The sequence below is a fragment of the Tetrapisispora phaffii genome, chromosome 14 (genome assembly GCF_000236905.1).
Source record: "Tetrapisispora phaffii CBS 4417 chromosome 14, complete genome".
NCBI lineage: Eukaryota > Fungi > Ascomycota > Saccharomycetes > Saccharomycetales > Saccharomycetaceae > Tetrapisispora > Tetrapisispora phaffii.
In genome coordinates this window covers 208,758-229,477 of record NC_016533.1, presented here as the reverse complement: position 1 = coordinate 229,477, position 20,720 = coordinate 208,758, and the positions used below count along the sequence as shown (strand labels likewise).

General features: G+C 37.6%; 12 protein-coding genes and 1 non-coding gene across 13 annotated transcripts; 7 read left to right on the top strand and 6 right to left on the bottom strand.

The window, feature by feature from the left end:
• Window positions 1-203: 203 nt before the first annotated feature.
• On the bottom strand, window positions 204-1,667 carry VVS1 (Vvs1p; the record flags this gene model as incomplete). The annotated part of the gene is made up of 1 exon (XM_003688276.1): window positions 204-1,667. One exon carries the CDS (start codon window positions 1,665-1,667, stop codon window positions 204-206), a length of 1,464 nt encoding a protein of 487 aa, XP_003688324.1.
• A 479-nt stretch (window positions 1,668-2,146) lies between these two features.
• On the bottom strand, window positions 2,147-3,496 carry ALG7 (UDP-N-acetylglucosamine--dolichyl-phosphate N-acetylglucosaminephosphotransferase; the record flags this gene model as incomplete). The annotated part of the gene is made up of 1 exon (XM_003688275.1): window positions 2,147-3,496. The coding sequence occupies one exon, from the start codon at window positions 3,494-3,496 to the stop codon at window positions 2,147-2,149; it is 1,350 nt and encodes a 449-aa protein (XP_003688323.1).
• Window positions 3,497-3,952: 456 nt separating this feature from the next.
• SEH1 (Seh1p) lies at window positions 3,953-5,014 on the top strand (the record flags this gene model as incomplete). Its single annotated transcript, XM_003688274.1, has 1 exon — window positions 3,953-5,014. One exon carries the CDS (start codon window positions 3,953-3,955, stop codon window positions 5,012-5,014), a length of 1,062 nt encoding a protein of 353 aa, XP_003688322.1.
• A 385-nt stretch (window positions 5,015-5,399) lies between these two features.
• TPHA0N01060 (glutathione peroxidase) lies at window positions 5,400-5,924 on the top strand (the record flags this gene model as incomplete). Its single annotated transcript, XM_003688273.1, has 1 exon — window positions 5,400-5,924. The coding sequence occupies one exon, from the start codon at window positions 5,400-5,402 to the stop codon at window positions 5,922-5,924; it is 525 nt and encodes a 174-aa protein (XP_003688321.1).
• Window positions 5,925-6,431: 507 nt separating this feature from the next.
• On the top strand, window positions 6,432-7,244 carry USE1 (SNAP receptor USE1; the record flags this gene model as incomplete). The annotated part of the gene is made up of 1 exon (XM_003688272.1): window positions 6,432-7,244. The coding sequence occupies one exon, from the start codon at window positions 6,432-6,434 to the stop codon at window positions 7,242-7,244; it is 813 nt and encodes a 270-aa protein (XP_003688320.1).
• Window positions 7,245-7,374: 130 nt separating this feature from the next.
• Window positions 7,375-8,835, bottom strand: ENP1 (snoRNA-binding rRNA-processing protein ENP1; the record flags this gene model as incomplete). The annotated part of the gene is made up of 1 exon (XM_003688271.1): window positions 7,375-8,835. The coding sequence occupies one exon, from the start codon at window positions 8,833-8,835 to the stop codon at window positions 7,375-7,377; it is 1,461 nt and encodes a 486-aa protein (XP_003688319.1).
• A 418-nt stretch (window positions 8,836-9,253) lies between these two features.
• Window positions 9,254-9,871, bottom strand: RPC25 (DNA-directed RNA polymerase III subunit RPC25; the record flags this gene model as incomplete). The annotated part of the gene is made up of 1 exon (XM_003688270.1): window positions 9,254-9,871. The coding sequence occupies one exon, from the start codon at window positions 9,869-9,871 to the stop codon at window positions 9,254-9,256; it is 618 nt and encodes a 205-aa protein (XP_003688318.1).
• A 466-nt stretch (window positions 9,872-10,337) lies between these two features.
• On the top strand, window positions 10,338-11,783 carry LTV1 (ribosome biogenesis protein LTV1; the record flags this gene model as incomplete). Its single annotated transcript, XM_003688269.1, has 1 exon — window positions 10,338-11,783. The coding sequence occupies one exon, from the start codon at window positions 10,338-10,340 to the stop codon at window positions 11,781-11,783; it is 1,446 nt and encodes a 481-aa protein (XP_003688317.1).
• Window positions 11,784-12,201: 418 nt separating this feature from the next.
• On the top strand, window positions 12,202-12,837 carry MRP8 (Mrp8p; the record flags this gene model as incomplete). The annotated part of the gene is made up of 1 exon (XM_003688268.1): window positions 12,202-12,837. One exon carries the CDS (start codon window positions 12,202-12,204, stop codon window positions 12,835-12,837), a length of 636 nt encoding a protein of 211 aa, XP_003688316.1.
• A 230-nt stretch (window positions 12,838-13,067) lies between these two features.
• NOP9 (RNA-binding RNA processing protein NOP9) lies at window positions 13,068-15,104 on the bottom strand (the record flags this gene model as incomplete). Its single annotated transcript, XM_003688267.1, has 1 exon — window positions 13,068-15,104. The coding sequence occupies one exon, from the start codon at window positions 15,102-15,104 to the stop codon at window positions 13,068-13,070; it is 2,037 nt and encodes a 678-aa protein (XP_003688315.1).
• Window positions 15,105-15,550: 446 nt separating this feature from the next.
• CCT8 (chaperonin-containing T-complex subunit CCT8) lies at window positions 15,551-17,260 on the bottom strand (the record flags this gene model as incomplete). Its single annotated transcript, XM_003688266.1, has 1 exon — window positions 15,551-17,260. The coding sequence occupies one exon, from the start codon at window positions 17,258-17,260 to the stop codon at window positions 15,551-15,553; it is 1,710 nt and encodes a 569-aa protein (XP_003688314.1).
• A 353-nt stretch (window positions 17,261-17,613) lies between these two features.
• Window positions 17,614-17,686, top strand: TPHA0Ntrna7M. The gene has a single exon. It is a non-coding gene; the product is annotated as a tRNA-Met (tRNA).
• A 382-nt stretch (window positions 17,687-18,068) lies between these two features.
• On the top strand, window positions 18,069-20,558 carry VPS53 (Vps53p; the record flags this gene model as incomplete). The annotated part of the gene is made up of 1 exon (XM_003688265.1): window positions 18,069-20,558. One exon carries the CDS (start codon window positions 18,069-18,071, stop codon window positions 20,556-20,558), a length of 2,490 nt encoding a protein of 829 aa, XP_003688313.1.
• Window positions 20,559-20,720: the final 162 nt, after the last annotated feature.

Genomic DNA, 20,720 nt, shown 5'->3' with positions numbered 1-20,720 from the left:
GTGGGAAATGTGGAATTGCAATAGTTTGTTCTTGTAGTTGAGGTGAACGAAAAACGAAGAAAAAGAAAAAGAAAAAAGACACATGAAATAAAATATAAATATATTATAACAAAGTAAAATCAATCGAAGAACATGAGAGCCTTTCTCTATTATCTTCACAGAGGTTCGCTCCCATTATCCAGTTAGCGGCCATTTTTGAATATTTAGTAATTCGACCATACTTGAGAATAATTGGACTTGCCCTTCGTTTCTGGGACTCTCTTGTAGATATAGTAAGTGAAATATAGCGCAAATAGTGAGAACAATGTGTAAACATACCCTCCGAATAGATCATGAAGGAATGGGAAGCAGAAAGCGATTATGAAAACTGCGATCCAGTTCGAGATCGTACCATAACTTTGAGCAGTCACTGAGTCTGTTGCATTGGATAATTCTGAGATTATTAAAAATGGAATAGGTCCAGCTCCGATGGCAAATGCAGCAATATACGCAAATAATGAGATTATCAACAAAGAAACGAGTTTATGAGTGATACTCACACTTATGAAAAATGAGGTTATCGCCATTATCGATACCGATAGTAATAGCAAAGGTTTACGCCCCTTTTTATCAACTATAGCAGAAGAAGCTATGGTGACAGCTAAATTCATTAATGAAATTCCAAAGTTTATGGAAATAGCCCAGTTTGGAGCTATATTGTTAACAACTTTGACACCATAGAAGATGATCGAGTTGATACCTACAAATTGTTGTCCCATTAGTAGCATTGTAATAACAGTACGTGGCTTAGAGTATTTTTTCTTCGAAATGTATTCCCATAATGTTGGAGAACGACGATCGTGATGGCCATCTAGAGGGTCTGCTGTTGAATCTGCACTGTCATTAGGTTCCAATTCATTTTGGATTTCTTCAATTTCTCTAACAACCACTTCTCTATCTTGACGTAACTTTAACAAGACAAGTTCAGCTCCAAAAACGTCGTCATTAAGACACAACCATTTTGGAGATTCATTAATCTTGAGAACGAGAGCTAAATTCAACAAACCTAGGACAATGCCTACAAAGAGAATCCATCTCCAGTCATATGAGTTTGCATAAAACAACGCAACAAATTGTGTCACCAAGATACCACAATTGACGGATACTTGATTCATCGAACCCATCAACCCTTTCAAACGCAATGGAGTGATTTCGTTAATAAATAGAGGAACGTTGACCATAATAACACCACTAGCAAACCCACTTAAGGTTCTTCCTAGAACTAAAGAACCGTATTTATTGCTGGCAAAAAGTATCCAGGAACTAACGACATTCAATAAATTACCTAGAATAAGTGATTTCTTTCTGCCGTATTTGTTTGAAATAACTCTTGCAAAATAAGAACCTGCTAATCCTCCCACACTGAACATCGAGATCACAGTACCCAATTGAGTGCTATCCAATGGAATACACTGTTCTAAATTGTGTCTACCTAACCAGGTATCAGAATATGGAATTTCATCAAATTTATCACTAAACTCAGAACATGACAAAAATTGTTGAGGAGCGTTCAATTCAGCAAGATGATACCCAAATTGCATTGACCCCAAACATATTACGGCAATAGTAAAAATAAAATGATTAGCAATCAATCGAGACTTCGAATAAGGCATTACAGGTTCATCCATGTTTACCACTATCACTCAGCTAAAAATTCCTTTTATTAATCTATACTTTTAAATATTTATCAATCGTAAAATATCACTTGAAATTGCAAATAAAAAGCTGGAAAAGGGAATAACTTAGCAACTTATTGACAAATAACTCCAATAATCAACTTTAAAACACTTGAACTGTTGTCTTTTTGTCCTTATATCATTCATTTAACTGCATTTTTAGTTATAAACAGTTGTTCTTTCTTATATTGAACGGCCCCATTCCTTTTCAATTTAAGGTCCCTTCATCGATCAAATAGACCACTTATGGTATTAACGAGAACGATAGGTCAAAAGGCTGCTCAAAGACTGGTCTTAATGGGTTATAAGATCAATAGAAACGTAGTGCTTACATTAATTTAGATTATGTAGTTTTGTTATTTAGTGTTTTTATTTATTTCGTCCTGATATGTGTGGGAAGGGAAAGACAGAGAGAGGGAGATGAGCTCTTCTCAATTCGATGTGATAGGATGCAAGTTGTCAGTTCCGAAGAGGATAGTTCCGATTATGTGTCTTATACCAACTGACAACAGTCCAGTTATGAACTGGATGGCTAGGATATTGTTACATAATTTGTCTTCTCGCATTGGACCTAACCACACGAGGGTTAAGTTTATTATTGTCATGTTTGAACATGATTTTATGATTGTTTTGTTATCTTTTGTTTCGAATTCTAAATCAATCAACTTGCAGAAGTGTAGGAAATATAGGACTGGGACGAAGACTTTCTTTGGTGGGTTTTCGATTAGGTCCGCTCTTGAAGGGTACAGTTTTCCATCTTTTTCGTTTAATTTTGGTAGTCTATGTCTTGGACAGAACACTAAACCGAACAGTTGTGGACAGGAGTATATGAAGTTGACGATCTGTGGGATAAATAGTAATAGCATTGTCTTGGAAAAATGGCCCAGTATACCTACCACTGCAAACACCATACCGGCAAAATAACAATATGTGTCGCCGACAAAGACTCTAGCAGGCCAGCGGTTCCATTTGAACAAAGCTAACGAGACCCCAATGAATGGTGTGATTAAGATGATCGATAATCTGTGAGCCTCGTGCGAGACTTCTGGTCCAATAGATAAATATAAAATGTCATTCAGCAATGCAATGACACCCAGCACGATACTTTGGCCCACTTCTAACCCATTGACACCGGCTAAGATGTTAATTGAATTTGGACAGAAAATACTCATTGACGCCATGTACAGGTAGTAAATCGAACCTAAGTCTATATTGGTCTTTCCATTCAACCATTTTCTCATGAATTTAGGAATTAGCACATAAGTGACACCAAAATCAACATAGTATACAACTAGAAGTGGGATTGCAGCCACGGCAGGCAGTAGAAACTTATGTCTCCAACGTAAGTCGAACAAATCATCAGCTATACCAATCAAAGTGGTGGTCTCCAAACAGAGCAGACCACTTAGGAATTCTGAAAGCTTGTTATGTAGAAACAAACCTCCGTTGACATTCTCAGTTTGTGACAAGTCTCTGTGTCCTCCACCCACAGTAGTGACCATTTCTTTAAAGAAAATGAAAGGAATACAAAACATCATAATAAAGATGTATACAGTAGATGCCACTGCACCAATAGTCTCAGGTATAACAGGCTGGGTTGGTTTATTCAAATCCTTACCAAACAATCCAATCTTTACAAAAGAAGGACTCACTCTTGGTATCAAAAAATCAGTAACCACATAACCGATAACACTGAACCCAACCGAAGCTAAAATGGAGGAGTACAGTTTCGAGCAATATAACAGACCCAGTGCACCCAGCAGTAGAAAGTAAGTCGCCATCTTATATCTTCCAATCTTTGTCTCTTGGAACACTTCTCGACTCTTAAACAGTCAATAAATTACAGATTCAGTCGACCACGTTTGAGCCAATAAAAATCTATAAATAAAGCCAAAAAAGAACTTTGTAGTCGTCTTAGTATTTCACAACACTTATATGTCAGTTCATGCCCTCTCTAAATGGTTATAAACACTCCAATTGGCATTCTCTTTAAGACTATTCTCGAAACCAAAACCTTTAAAATTGTGTTTCCAACTGAAATTTCATTGCCGTTAACAAACAAACTTGAAGGAACTGAATGATTAAGTTAATGTCATGGAAATGAAAGGACTACTTCAGTTAAAAAGAGGTTAATGGCAGTCGTTCTATGTTGTGAGTAGCATTTCCAAGACCTCATATAACTAGTTCCGTTGGAACCGTACTCTATTGTTGTTAGTGTTGTTAATATTTGATCAATTATGAGGCCTTTTGATAGTGGTCACGAAGATCTGGTCCATGACGTTGCATACGACTTCTATGGAAGACATCTAGCCACTTGCTCGTCCGATCAACATATCAAGGTGTTCAGACTGGATAAGGAAACCAACGATTGGGTTTTAAGTGATTCTTGGAAGGCTCATGACAGTAGCATTGTGGCTGTAGATTGGGCAAACCCTGAGTATGGCCGTTTGATTGTCAGTGCCTCCTATGACAAGACTATCAAGATATGGGAAGAAGATCCCGATCAAGAAGAGTGTTCTGGCCGTCGTTGGACCAAACTATGTACTTTGAATGACTCCAAAGGCTCTATTTACAGTGTTAAATTTGCTCCATCGCATCTAGGTTTAAGATTGGCTAGTATTGGTAACGATGGTATCATACGTATATATGAGTCATTGGACCCTGCAGACTTGAGATCCTGGAGTCTCACCACAACAGTGAAAGTGCTGAGCGTAGCGCCAGCTAGTCATTTGCAAAGTGACTTCTGTCTGTCATGGTGTCCTTCTAAATTTCAAAGTGAGAAACTAGCAGTATGCGTATTGGACCAAGGAATGATCTATCAACGTAACCCAGCCGACAGCAAGTTGCAAGTAGTTGGAAAACTGGCTGGACACACGGGCCTGATCCGTAGTGTCAGTTGGGCCCCATCTATTGGACGTAATTATCAACTAGTAGCCACGGGATGCAAGGATGGCAAAGTACGTATATACAAAATCACAGAGCCGGAACTAGATGCGTCAGACTCGTCAACATCGGAACCGCTGACTAGAGAGGACACTCCGATCTCCACGAACTCTGGTTCAGCTGCACTGAGAGCCAGCACCACATCTGTCACAACACCAAAAAGCACGTTGCCTGCATTGAAAATCGAACTCATCAGCGAACATGAAGACCACAACGGTGAAGAAGTATGGTCTGTCTCATGGAACTTAACAGGAACCATCCTAAGCAGTGCAGGTGGAGACGGCAAAGTCAGACTCTGGAAGTCCACTTACTCAAACGATTTCAGATGTATGAGCATAATCTCAGCACAACAGTAAAAACCGAAAACATATATAACCAACATAAAAAGATAAGTAAATAAATAAAACTCCAGTTACATCTGTACTTGCACCATGTACCAACACTCGTGAACCATTCGATCGACCGTCTTATAATCCCACACCCTCTGTATCGAAACCTAGCCATTGTTACTTGAACTTAGTAAGCATCGCCATCTCGGAATATGCCAATTGTGAAGTGCTAACACACAATGGTTAGATGAGACTGGTGGTTACTTATATAAAAGGATGGAGGAGTGGGTGGGCAGGTTGCTGGCTGATGGAGTGCAATAGATTAGTAGAGGCAGACCAGTCTTATCAGCATTGTGACGAGCCGCTTGAGTTGTTGAGTGAATATTTTACTTTGAGTAGAAGAGTTTGAATAATGACTACAGATCAAGTTGAAGTGGACTTCTATGGGTTCAAACCATTAGATTCGGAAGGGAAACCCTTTGATTTTGAACAGTTACGTGGGAAAGTGGTTCTGATTGTGAATGTTGCTTCACATTGTGGGTTTACTCCGCAGTACAAAGATTTAGAATATCTGCATCGTAAATATAATCGAAAAGGTTTGGTGATTCTTGGATTCCCATGCAATCAATTTGGCCATCAAGAACCAGGCTCGAATTATGAGATAAGCAAATTCTGTACGTTGAATTTCGGTATCACGTTCCCTATACTGAACAAGATTAATGTCAATGGAGTTTACTCAGATCCTCTTTATAAATATCTAAAAGAGAGAAAGTTGGACTCGGCAGGATTGAAAGGTATCAAATGGAACTTTGAGAAGTTTCTAGTTAGTTCTGAGGGTGAAGTGTATGGAAGATATTCATCTTTGATGTCACCTCTTGAGCTGGAATCCGATATCTCTACACTGATAGAACAAAATCAAACTGCACACGCCACATAGTATGCTCCAGAAGAGCATTTTAAATATAAAAAGACACTCAATAAGACAAACCATTAAACAATGATTCATTTACACCTTGTCTCATTTGGAGATATATAATATACCATTCCACACCGAGAAGTAAGTATCAGTATAATGATATATATATAGTGCAAATATATGTAATATAAAACATAAGACACACTCTCTCGTCTTCTGATCCTGAAGTTTAAGCATAACAACAATAAATTCGATAGGAGCCTCACTTATGTATCTAATGTGTCGTTGTATACCTTCTATCGATGTTCAATTTCGATAACAACTTATTTAAACCATTGTAACAGAACCGTTATTTAAAGTCGTTCTGTTTTTCCAAATAGTCACCTATCTTCTAATAAACTATAAAATTATCAATAAATCATCGATATTGTACTTGGAACTCATTGGTGGACTACACATATAGTGAATATCACCATTGCAAAAGGAGTGTTGCATACAGAGTTTGCTTTTGAATCAGTTTAATTCGCTATGAGTGATAAAATTCAAGAGAGGTTGGTAAACATTGCTTCTGAATTAGACGAACGAATGGAGTCTCAAGAAGACCCATTCTTGATGTATCTGTTGAATAACAAGCAAGATAAGAACATCAGCTTTCTGAGGAGGTCCAAATTGAAAGGTGATGCCATTGTGAACTCAGAGTTGCTTAAGAGTTGGCAATTGAAATTCAGTAAGCTAGAATATGCATCGAAATCGAATAAGTATAAGTATTTGAACAAATTGCAGAAAGAATACAACAAATTACAGGAGGAATCCAAAAGACGTAGGCTGACAGTAGACTTCGACTCCAATGAAGCTGTTGACACAGTGAGGGACATTGCTGAAGACAAGATAGAGAGTATTGCTGATGAAGGAGATGGGTTTACCTCTAGCATTGAACAAGAAGATGAAGGACTTGTTCAGTTAAGGAAAAGGCTATTGGGTGGGTTGAACGATGGAGATGGTACAAATGCAGCAGAAAGCTACAACAAGACTGTTGAAAACCAAATAGAAGAAAACGAAGGTTTGCAAAATGGCTTGATTGAAGACATGACAAAATTAGTCTCAAGCTTGAAAGAAGGTGCCACTGCATTTCAAAATGCTCTTGATGAGGATAAGAATGTACTAGGTGCTGCCGAAATTGGTATGCAGGTGGCATCAAAGAGTTTGACAAATGTTAGCGGTAAATTAAAATCCTATGATAGAAAGAAATTGGGCTATTTATTTTATGTCTGTGTATCAATATTCATGGTACTGGGTCTATTTACAACGTTTATTATTATTAAACTATTTCCTGCATTATAAAGTACACAGTTCCTTTGGTAGGGAATCGTGCCATACATATATATAATTATTGATGTGAGTTTATATGATTCTTCAATTATATATCTTTTTGCAATATATATGGTACATTATATTATTTATAAATATTTACCTAATTGACGTCAATCATCAGATCATCGTTAGTTGGTTCTGTTACGAATTCTCTGGAGTGTCCAGCAAGCAATTCCCTTCTGATTTCAGGTCCTATTTCTTTGTGACCTCTTTGACGAATAGTTTCCATTAGGAAATCTCTTTGATCTTCAGTGATATCATTCTTATAACGTTGGGCAAACAATAAAAAGGCCTTGTGCCATACAACTGGCAATGTTCTTATTGCATCTTCCCCATTACTTCCATCATCTAATATTCTAAATCTCATGAAGTAGTAAACACATTCATCTACAGTTTGGTATGGTAAAGCGTATTTCTTCTCCAGTAAAACTTTAATAAACACTGTGGTAGCTGGCGAGAATGGTAATTTCAACAAATAACTTAATGCAGCGGATGAGTGTAACGCTGGTATAGAGATTTTGGCCAAAACACTACCAGCAATGGTGGCTTCACGGATATTACAACCACCTTCTACGAGTGGGAATAGGAACCCTTTAAAAAATGCACTTGGTTTATATAAAGATTTCTTAATAGCACGGTAGACATGATAGTTCAAACTATGATCTTCTGAGTCTTCGATGTTTGTACGGAATCTTTCCAATAGGATGATATTGATAAATTTTTGAGCTTCTTTAGCTTGCATATTGGAAACAAATAGTTTTGTTGCTTCATATACCACATGAGGGGACCATTCGTCCGGATTTGTCACATACAGCACATCTTGCCAGTTTCTCAATGATGGAATAACCTTGAATAGTTTTGGCAGCTTACCGTGGGTCCAAGTCCTCAAAATCGTACCAATAGTGGTGTAAGCTCTAATAACCTTTTCTGGTAATGCAACACCTTCTCCACTTCTCAAACCGGAAACATTTCTGTTCTCGAAACCAGAATCTTGTTCAGATCCTTTTTGAAAGTCCACTTGCTCTTCTTTTTGCCTGATAGAGGCCATGATCTTGTCTGCTAAATTGTAAGCACCACCATCGGAGGTAAAGTCCTCAGATTTCTTGAAATATTGCTCAAACATTGCAGCGTCTTCTTCATCGATCTCGATCACTTCTTCTTCGTCTGCACCCTCTGCACCGTCGTAATCTTCTGGCTCGAAGTCGGATATATCTTCATTGTTATAGTCCTCCTCATCCTCATCATCGTCGTCGTCAGCGTAATTCAAATGTTTGAACCTAGCTTTTGCATTAGCAGCATCTCTAGCGACAACACCTTCTTCTTCCTTGATCTCATCTTGTTGTTCCTTAGCAAGCTGTAAAATCTTCCTCGAGGCTCTAGCATCAATAAAAGCTTCCCCTTCTCCATTCTCATCATCTCCATCATCCACACCATCTTTGCGTGCACCCTTCTTCCCTTTCTTCTTTTGACGACTATTCAAGATACCTTCTGCAGAATCAATATCTTTTAACAACGGATCGTGTCTTTGCTTACCAGCTCTAGAAGAAGTAGCTCTACCCATCTCGAAGTCTAAAAATCTAAAAACTGGGAAATTGACTAGCCTGGCAATGCTCTTATATGAGAATCACTCCTCTCTGACCAAGCACAAAACAACCGTTCGAACTAATACATTTCATTTATACATCTACATCTTTTATCTAATGTTAGCTTAGCTTTTTCAGCTCATCGCTAAAAATTTTTCAAAAGTCATCGATTCTTAACTATGTGAACATAGTCAATAAAAGGCTACAAGGCAAGACAAACGTATACAGATTTGTGTGTTTAGTTTCAATGATGCTTCTGCTATCTATATATATTTGGTAGTTGCAGACAGTGTTTATATATGTATAAGTGTATATATATATGCTTTTTGATTTCCTTTTATTTTAATTTTTGTGCAAATTATGTGTATATGCGTGCATGGATGTGCCTGTTGATCACTATTCCCACCAGCTTACTAGTCCCATGCCATCTGTTTGACAGCTCCCCAGGATTGCGTATGAGGGAAGCTTTTCAGTAGTTTCAAGCTCGCCATTTTCCTTGGCTTTTTCTTCTTGATCTCTCTCCTTCGGCGATTTGGGTTTGACGTCGATGAACACTTCTTGCTCGACCCTGAACCTAATCTTTTCGTTGATGTCAAAGTACAACTCTGTGTCTTCGTCCATAGGCCATACCCATGCATTCTCATTCACTGAGAAATGACACCCTTCAAACAGCATGTTCTTTGGAATGAATATATCTTCAAACATGCCTGATAACGACACCTTGATCCCGTCCACCGTGCATTTCGTGATCCATCCAGTGACAATTTCCCCAATGAATGGTTTGAATATCAACGCACGAAACCTCACATTAATGTACGAGGACCCGTCCCCAGGCCTCAGCTGTCCTTCATCGACTTCCAACACATCGTAAACCGCCACGCAAAGCCCTAGATGGGCAATGATCTTATTGGCATACTTGCCGTTCAATTGATGAGTGATGGCAGTAACGTTATCCAGATTGAATTGCTCAGGAAGCACCCTCACCAAGTCGCTCATTAACGATAAAATAAACATTTTCACAAATTGTTATAGTCTCACTGTGTTTCCACAAAACACTCAATTCCTCCTCGAATCACGACAAGTTCATCAACTCGTCCCACTGATGGCAACCCTTATATCATGTCAACAAGGTGCATAGATATATAGACCAATACGTTCTAGTCATCAGTACATATATACACACTGATCAGTTGTTACAGAGTGTCACCATAATGGAATAACCTTTATAGCGGTGAGGGCCCCGCTCGTGTGACGTGACTGAAAAATTTTGCGATGAGATGAGCTCTGTTCTGGAGGTGATGAGGTTGATTGAACTGGTTGAAACGGCTGTGTTTCCAGGTGGTTTGCTGATTGTATTAGTTGATTCGACGGGTATATAAGGTTCTCCATTGGGTGCTGTGTTGACATTGATGGTTTTCCAGTTTTTAAACAAGAGAGAAAGAGATAGAGACAAGCGCTGGTGAATTGAGAAGAAGTAAAAATGTCTAAAAAATTCGATAAGAAGAGTTCACAGAGATACGTTGTGGTGCATAGACCCCATGATGACCCCCATTTCTACGACGAGGATGCTAGTAAGCATATTCTGGTTCCTGTTACAAACCCAAATGAGAGACATGGCAAAGGCAAAGGTGTTGACGTATCTGCTTTGCCCAGTTTGATGGGAGCTTCTAAGAAGAAACCGTCCGTTGACCTTGCAAATGACCATGTTGGCGAGGCTGCGTTGTATGGTATCACTTTCGATGATTCCAAGTACGATTACACGCAGCATTTGAAACCTATTGGTCTAGACCCTGCAAACTCAGTGTTTATTCCCTCTAAGGACGAGGCGAAAGAAGTCCCTAAGAAGAACATCGAGGATCTGTTTGTGGAACCCAGTTATAGATCGACGAGTGACGTTGCTCCCGTCGCTGTGTTCCAAAGAGGCGTGGCCACTCAGGAGTACTTGAAACATCAGGAGGATGCGGCGAACGAGATCAGCGGGTTCAGACCAGACCTGGACCCGTCTTTAAGAGAGATCTTGGAAGCATTGGATGACGAAGCATATGTGGTCAATGAGGATGTCGACGTCACAGAAGCTATCAAGAAGAAAGGTGCAGATGCCAAGAAACTGGAACAACAGCTGGCGGTCGAACAAGACGACGACTTCTTTTCAGAACTATTGGCAGGTGGCGAAGCTGAAGACGAGGAAGATGTCGCCAACGAATGGGATATTGATGCAGAAATGAACGCGTATGAGGATGAGCACTACCAGGCAGAGTTAGCCCAGTTCGACGATATCAACAACTTGGAGGACTTGCAAGAAATGCACTACCAGGCAGATGTGATGAGGTTCCAAAAGGATCGCAAGCACAATGAAGACCTGTCCGGCGATGAGCTCTCCCAGGATGACCTGGAAAGCGTAGATCCCCAGGATGAAGTGGAAGAAGAAGATGGAGACTTCGTTGGAGCTCTGCCAGATTTCTCTAAAACCAAAAAAGTATCGGGTAGCAAGAAGAGAAAAGACCGTCACAAAAAGGGTGCCATGTCAGACATCTCTGGGTTCTCCATGAGTTCCAGTGCCATTGCCCGTACAGAAGTGATGACTGTGTTGGACGACCACTACGATACCATTATCACCGGTTACGATAACTACGAAGAAGAGCAAGAACTCGATGAAGAAGAAACAACCCAACCATTCGATATGGAGGCCGAGCGTGGAGATTTCGAGTCCATGTTGGATGATTTCCTAGACAACTACGAGCTAGATAACAGTGGCCGTAAACTGGTCAAGAAGAGTGCCGAAAGAGACCGTCTGAAAGAGGCTGCTGACGAAGTCAGCAAGGGTAAGCTGTCGATGAGAAGAAAACGTGAACAGAAAAAGAACCAGAATCAAAAACCAAACGGTCTCGCCGGCTTGTCCAATAGCTTAAACGGTTTACATTTATGAATCGTAACACTTCTGCAAATACACATTTACATATATATAGATAGATAGATAGCTATATATCCCTCAGCACTGCCTCGTACACTGGAGGCCACAAATAGTAATACCTAGGCATCAGTAATAACCAACAATTGTCCTTCTCCATTTTGCGTCGCCAATCACGTGATGCCCGTATATAAATTTTAAGAGGCTTTAAAGGAGCATGCAACAAGTGATAACCACACTATAAGGTCAAAAGGTAGAGACCTATTCTATAACAGATATTGTTCTTTTAGTTGATTTTTGTGGACTTCCAAACATTGTGAGTGGTTGTAAAGTTATAAGAGAATTGACTGTTTCAACTGGTTATGAACTGCAAGTGCAACAAAGAACTTTACAAGGGAAATTTTAAGAAATATTAATCTGAATTATATCAATAGAAATGTCTGGTGAATTAGAACATTTAAAGAAAGAGGTTGCTAAATTGAATGAGATTGTTAAGAGGCAGAGTATGTTGATCTCCAGAACTGGTCAGAACGTGTTAGAGATGCAAGTCTCGAAACAAAAGCACGATGTCTCGAAGTTTGGCTCATCCAAGGGGGGTTCTAAGGGATACTCAGACTCTGATCTGGCCACTAATGAAGACTTGATTCAACTGGTAGGAGAATTGCAAGGGCAGCTGGACAACATGGAAGATAGATCGATCAGGAGAATCATTAACTCCACTAAAACCGCTCCTGATGATATTGTGGCCCCTATTCCAAACGCCGATTCAGATATTTTGGATGCCAAAGATGGTTTATATCCATCCACTGTCAAAGAATTTGAAGATCTAACTGATTTGAAACTGTTCAAGATTGCAAAGTTCTATGAATTGATCCCACCATCCGCAAAGGAAGAAGAAGAATTCGAAAAATACCTTGAAGGTAAAGTAGAAAATTTCCACATTAATGATATCCCTGATGAGGAATTACAAAAACAATTGTTTAATTATAAGAAGGATCAATTGGATGATCTTTTTAACGATTTAGCAAGGTATTTGGGTTTACGCTCTAGGAGAAATAATGATACATGGTAATCTACTAGTTGTCACAGAGTGTTTTGGAAAAGCTGTCAAAAATAATTAAATATGTATTCAAATATAAAGAAGATAACTTGTTCAGCCGTATTAGCCGGGATATAGTCCCTCCTCATAAATGTGTACAAGTTTTGATTTCCATACATCTATAATAACAATATACAACTCTGTATAAATTAAATATTTTTAAAAATAGTTTACTATTCGACAAATTTCAAATGTCTAACCCCTTACTTTCTGGATCTTTTATATGATGAGTCGTTCTCTCTATTGTTTTCATATGGACGTTTGTTGAAATTATTTCTGTTGTTGTTGCCCTTGAATCCGTTTCCTTTAGGTGTAGGTTGCAAAGGTTTGGAATTTGGGAATAATTCTTCATCTTGCTCTCTAACAATACTTTTCCAATCAAATCTTCTTCTCACAAATAATTCTAAGCTCCAGTTTTTCCACACTTGTCTACCATAGGTACTGTTCTTAACCTTTTCAGATTCAGCTACTAACGCATTTGCAATACGTTCTTTGTATAGTGCCAATTTGGCAGTGAATTCCCATAACTTGTCCATAACATGAGAACCGTAAGCATTACATGACATGTTAACAACATCTTTACAGAGAACGTTTAAGAGCAGTTTTCTCTTGATTATTTCAACTTTTTTTGTAACTAAAATTGATTCCACAACATGTGAAAAAACACCATGGTAACACATTTGTAATAATCTTTCAGCAGGTAATGCCAACATACTATCTACAGTTATATCAAGGAATTTATCATCATATATTATTAACTCTTCTAAAAATAATGATCTTCTTCTTTCTTCTGAAGTTGGCCAGTCATCTTTAGTGTTACCTAAAGTGGACGAGCTTAGCATCAAACAACTTTCTAATATATTTCTGTTTTCTGAATCTTTAGAATAAAATTTCTTCACAAGTTGTTCGATTATTTCTTCCTTTAAATAATGGCCATTCTTATTACTTGCATCGATAATAGCGGTACCAAAATCCATATTTGAATTTAATAGCATGCTTAATTCAGGAACAATTATATCCAAAATTTCTTTGACTTCTTTTGGCTTTAACGTTTTTAAAAGAGCTTGAACAACAAATGCACCTGTAGCGTCTCTTTTGGCTAATTTACCAATACGTTCTTTAATGTAAATATTGTATAATCTCTCAACGTATTTGGTCTTACCAAGACCTATAACGGTTTCAAAGAAGTGAGAACCGACAGCATCAGATAACAAGTATTCAATAAATGATTCTTCTTTTGGGTCTGCCTTGTCATCGGTATTAAAAATTAATCTCCAGAAAGAACGGTCTCTGTCAAAGATACCTTCAATTTGAATAAGTAATTGTATAACAGAAGAGGCAACTTTGTCAATGCATAATTCTCTAAATGATGTTCTAACAGAAGGATTGATTTCTTTACGACTTGGGGCATTGTTGGTATAGTCTTTATACAGTGAAGATAATATTTGACCTAACTCGGCTTTAAAAGAACCAGGAGTTTGGTAAACTTTGTTGAAGTCTTCATTATCTTTAATATCGATCATCTTACGTGCAATTTTTGATCTCCTAGAACGTAAAATGGAATTGTTTTTAGTAGAGCTTGGTAATGTTTTGGATGATAGAATTAATAATAATAATCTGAAAGAATGGGAAGCGTATTGGTTACAAATCATTTCTTTAAAATGAGGTTTCAACTCATTTATCATAAATAAAAACATATTTTCCATAGAACCATATTCACCAGAGTCATCTTGATTGTCATCGAAACTTGGAGTTACTAGTTCTTTTTCAACTAAAGCAGCACTTCTTACAAATAAAGTTTCTAGAACATGAGAAGCATATTTATGACAAGATAGATTATAGAAAAATCCATTAAATGTCTTAAAAATACTTTTCAATTGAGCATCGTCACTTTCCAGGATAACTCTTTCCATTAACTTTGAACAAATTTGAGAAGTAACTAATTTTAATTCTTTACCTTTAGCTTCTTGTAACACATTTGAGACCATATGACTTTTCTCTTCTGGAGATTCAAAAGCATCTAACGCCAGAGTAGATTCAATTTGTTTGAAGTATTCCAATTCTTCTCTATCCAAAACACCAAAAAACATCTGAGGATCAGCTGGACTACCATCTGTTTGCTCATCTTTATATTCTTCATAGTCACGAGTGGATATAGTACTCTTAGATTCTTTACTTGAAGGATCAAATTGATCTTTTTGTTGTTGCTGAATCAACTTTCTACCTCTTGGTTTTGCCATTTCGATTGTTTGTTTTTGTTTTGCTAATGCCAAGATATAAGAGAAGAACTTCGGAAAACGGCAAAGTCATTTATGTAATCATTGTAACATTTACCCAACGACTATCAAGAACTAATGAAAGAATGTCTTAATCATCTCATCTCATCTCATCGCTAAAATTTATTTCAAAATTTTATGGTCACTTTTCACGAATATGAAGATATGTTCAATGACAGTGTAAGTTAACTAAACATGATCCTGTAATGTATTGATGGTCTTGTCAACAACCATGAAACTTGATCATGCCTAACTTCTATACCCATCCTAGTTCCACTTTTCTGATGTTTTTACCTGGAGTTACTGTTATTCAATTTATAGTTTTGTATTTTTATATTACATTAATAGGTAATGATTAAGTACGGTATAAGCAATACGTATGTATGTATTTATCTATATATAAATTATTTTTAATCATCTTGATCCCAGTTGCCTGGCTTTGGACGGCTTGGAGGGGCTGGACCACCTGCTCTCTTTGCCATAATAATTTGATCGATGGACAGCACTGTGTTGGCAGCTTCTGTGGCAACGTTAATGGCAAATTTCTTAGCTGCTAGTGCATCGTAAATGCCTTCTTCTCTAATGTCTGTTACGCCATCTGCTGATTCGCCGTCTAACTGGACACCTTTACATAAATGGTCGATATCATTATGTTCTTCGTCGTTTGTAACGTTGTGTGCAGAATATAAGTTTGGTAGTACTTCGTTCACATCAAGACCGGCAGTCTCAGCCAAAGTACGTGGAATGACTTCGAATGCTAGTGCAAATTGTTTTATAGCTAACTGTAATAAACCTGGGGTTCTCTCACCGTATTTTGTAATTCTTGAAACCAATTCGATTTCAGTGGCACCGGCACCTGGTAATAACTTACCACCATCTGGTTTCATCAAACCTTTAATGACAGCAACACCGTCGTCGATAGCTCTTTCGATATCGTCTAAGTTATTTTGTGTAGCACCTCTTAAGATAATTGTGGCAGTTCTAGTAATTTCACCTGATTCTTGTTGGAAAATAGTAACTCTGTCACCACCAATTTCCATAGTCTTGACTGTCTCAATAATACCAATTTCTTCTGGAGTTGGAGCACCCAGTCTTGGTAATGGAGTAGCCCCACAAACTCTACATATTCTTCTCAGTTCGAATTTACTTGGCACCTTCAAGACCAAAATATTGTATCTATTCAAATAGTGTAAAGCTAATTCACCGACACCTGCACCTGCAACAACACAAGTGACGCCCATATCGGCGATTTCTTTCATCATGTTGTCGATCTGTTTTTCTTCATCTTTTGAGAAATTCAACATTTCCTCCGCATTGTGTAATAGAACGGTGCCTTTTGTCTCTGTGTTTGCAATATCTAGGGGACAAGTGAAAACAGCGACTTTGTGCTTGATACCGGCTGGTAAAGACTTCAGATGACCCTCAGGTTCGCGGTTGAATACCATACCTTTGATGACAGTTGAGTTGTTCAAAGAACCACCCATAATCTTGACCACTCTGACGGAATCAACATTGAAAAAAGGAATTTGGCCACTTGGAACATTCTTTGGAAGAACATGAGCCACAGCATCGGCGACCAAATCACTTAGTAAGTCTTCGGAGCCGTACTGCTTTGAGGCGATGACTGGTTTCAGAATTTTCTTCAACTCTAGTTTATCGTTCCTATCCTCGATTTCATTAACCACCATTGAATCTAGCTCTTTGAAAGTAAAGTTCTTAGCCATATTATAACCCTGGATGATTTCAATTGGAGATAGACCTAGAGAGATCAGTTTTTCAGCAACGTTCAACAACTCAGCAGCAAGAACCATGACGAGATTAGTACAATCACCCATATCAATTTTCTGTTGTTCAGTAGCCATAACCAACACCCTGACAGCAGGATGGATAATATCTAGTTCTCTTAACATGGTGGCAGCGTCGTTAGTAATAATGATTTTGCCCAAATGATTAATAATAACCTTATTTCTACCACACGGACCAATGGAACTCAAACACATCTGGTGAATCTCTCTGATGGCAGCAATAGACTTGTTGATCTGACCATCGGCATTGGAATAACTGTTGTAACCTTGCTTGAACAGCCCAGCGTTTGGATTCTGAGGTAACTTCAAAGACATAGTAAAAAACGTTCGCTTGCGGTTCTGGTACGATTTGATAAACAAAAGAGACACACAAACTCACACACATAACACTCCAGCAACAACCAAACCTACAAGAACCTCACAGATCCCCGTCTTATAGGCCTTCCCAGTCGTTCACATCTTCGACAATTTCCAGTGTTCCAGTGTTCAGTGTTCCATTATTCAATGAGGTCCAAATTCTGTAAACAGTTTTCCAATCTCAAACAAATTTTCAAGAAATCGCCACTAAAAAGTGCCACGTGACCTGCCCAGAGCAACTGGTAGCAGATCACGTGCCTGGCCAGGGCGTGCTGGTGCTGCATCGCGGGCCGAAAACTGGTAAATTTGCGGCTTCAGTAGCTCAGTCGGAAGAGCGTCAGTCTCATAATCTGAAGGTCGAGAGTTCGAACCTCCCCTGGAGCAGCCAATTTTTTTGCTTTTTGGCTATGATGTGCTAATGTATCTGCAACACACCAAAAGACCCACCTTCTGACCCCACCGCATACTCTCACGACCGAATACGATGGGGTCCCTGGGATGCCATTGGGCATTAAAAGAAACACCACTTTAGCCACAGTCACTTTCTTTGCTTTGGGCCATTCGTCTTGCACATAGTTAAGCGACTACATATAAAAAGTGGAAACTTCGTAACTCAAAACAACTCACAACTAGTTTACCCATAAGCACAGTTGTAATCCAAGATAGTGTGCTAGGTAACGCAACTGCATAGGGATAATTGTAACTGGCTGTCCTAAGTGTGTTGTTGCAGCAGTAGATTTTGGGTTTGGGCTCTCGTTAAACACAGATGATTTCAAATACTTTGAATTATAATCCCATTGAGGATATAACGAATATATTGGTTCATAGAGAGGCGTTGGACAATATTGACGAGTTGATTAACACCACAGCGAGTTACAGAGCTTCTTTGATGGATGGCAGCAGCAATGCTGACCCTTTGAGTGCTGAAAGTGCTGCCAGTCCCCATAGTGGACCCCCAGTGCTCGACATTGTCAGTATATTCAATGAGTTTGAAGGGACAAAAGTATTCGCAAAGAAATCACAGGACACCATATCGAATCTGATCAAAGATATCTCCCATTTGGATAATGCAAAGAAGAATATCACTCATTCAATGACTTTTTTACAGCATCTTAAAATACTCATGCAAAGTTACACAGTTTGTTCAATGTGTTTGAAAAATAAATCTTTTGATTTGGAGATGTCTTCGAATTATAAAATCATGTGCTCTTTGGCTGATAGTACTTTCGATAATTATAAATCGGTCGATGAAATTGTGAACTTGTTAAGATTGGTGAAAGTACTGAAAGCAGATATATCCACTGAAATCATCAATGTCTACAAGAAAATATTGGCAAAAAATCCAGGTGCGAAAGATGATTCCTCTAGAATATCCAATAACTTATCTACAGATTTGAAGCAATGTATCTACGAAATATTAGAGACTGATAATGCAACAAAGTCAAAATTAATGGATTTCTGTATCGACAAGTTGTTATACGAAATTAAGGAAATCTTCCAATTGGATGATGAAGCAGGTTCTTTGGATAATTTGCCAAGACGTTACATCTTCTTTAAAAAGATTTTGAACAACTACAAGGAAAACTTAAGTGAATATTTCCCAGATGATTGGGAAATCCAACTCAAGTTGACTGGAACATTCTACTCATGGATATCTACTGACTTGAAAGTCCTGTTGAAAAAGGAGTTTAATGATGCCAATCCATCGATCGATTTATTCATGACTGTTCTGCAGGATACTTTGGAGTTTGAAAGATACATTGACTTAAGATTCTCCAGAAAAGTCAAAGTTAAAAAGATCTCAACTGCTTTCGAACCATATTCGTCTCTATGGATTAAAAACCAAGATAAATTAATGGATGAAAAATTCTTAACATATTTAAGTGAAAATAAGATTCCGGACAATTTGAATAATCAATCACTAGTGATTCAATCTAGTGCTGATCTATTTAGAACATACCGTTCCATCCTCTCACAATCGTTCGAGTTAATGGGAAATGGATCTAACGGTGAAGGAAATAACACAATGAATGATCACATTTTAAAATCATTAGCTATTTTTTTTTCTAAATGGTTGAATGAATACTCAAAGAAACTTTTAACCCCATTGATTTTGCCAGAAAGAGAAGAAATCAAAAATAAAGAGGAAGCAATTAAATACACATTATTAATGATTAATACTACAGATTATTGTTCAAGAACAATTAGTCAATTGGAAGAAAAGTTGTTAGAATTTTCACAAAATAAAAATGAGATTTCAAATATATTTGTTCCTATTAAAAATGTTTATGGTAATTTATTAGCTTCAGGTAATAATACTTTACTAACTAGAATATTACCTTTGGATTTGGTATATGTCTGGAGAGAATTCAACAACACGAATTGGTCAAATATATTGGTAGAAGATTATAGTAGATATATGATCACTTTGAAAAATACGTTGACAACAACTGAAGCTACTTCCACTAATACTGACGATATCGAGTCCTCGGCTCCTGAAAAGACTAAACAAACTACTATTGAATTGATATTAAAATATTTCAATAGAGATGTATATAGTTGGAATTTTCTGGATAGATTAATTGATTCAATAACCAACAGTTTTATTGGATGTATAATTAAGCTTCTACAACCTCAACCTCCATTCATTCAAGGAAACACTATTATAAAAAGAAAACTTGATTCCAGGAAAGTTGTGCTCATTGGTGAACAACTTTTATTAGATTCTCAATTGTTAAAAGATATTTTTAATAATTTAGTTTTAAATATGGAAACTGATTCATTGCAGAATACATCATCTAAAAGAGTGAAAAAGCATATAAATAATAATATAGATCAGATATTAAGTTTTGTCAAACTGATTATGGTACCAATGAATTCTCCAGAAGATTATTGTGATAATTATAATAGATTAACCAATAAAAACACAAATCCAATTGTCTGGGCCTTTTTATTTTGCATAAAGGGAATTGAATGGGATTTGAATGTTTGGAAATCATACTGGAAAGTTTTTACTTTAGACGTAAATGAAAGAGATTCTCAAGAAATCATTGAGGAGAGGGGTGATAAATCTAAGACTGCAACCAAGACACCAGCAAATAACTCTGAATTTATATTTACTTGGCAGCCTGCATTGTTGTCTAATTTCCAAAATAATCTTTACAGAATTGAAGATGAAAAATGGCTTGTTTTTATAAAACAACAAATGAAAATACCAGCTCCAAAGAGATCAATTGCAAGCAGGCACGTTAGGTAGAACATTTAAGAATATATATTATTGTAAATAGTATATTTGCCAAATGAGAGCATTATATGGTTAAGATAAGAATATTCAGGATTGTAAATATATTATTATATATTGCATGCAATGCAGTATATGATTTATGCTATTTTTTTTACATTAATGAGCATCCATGAG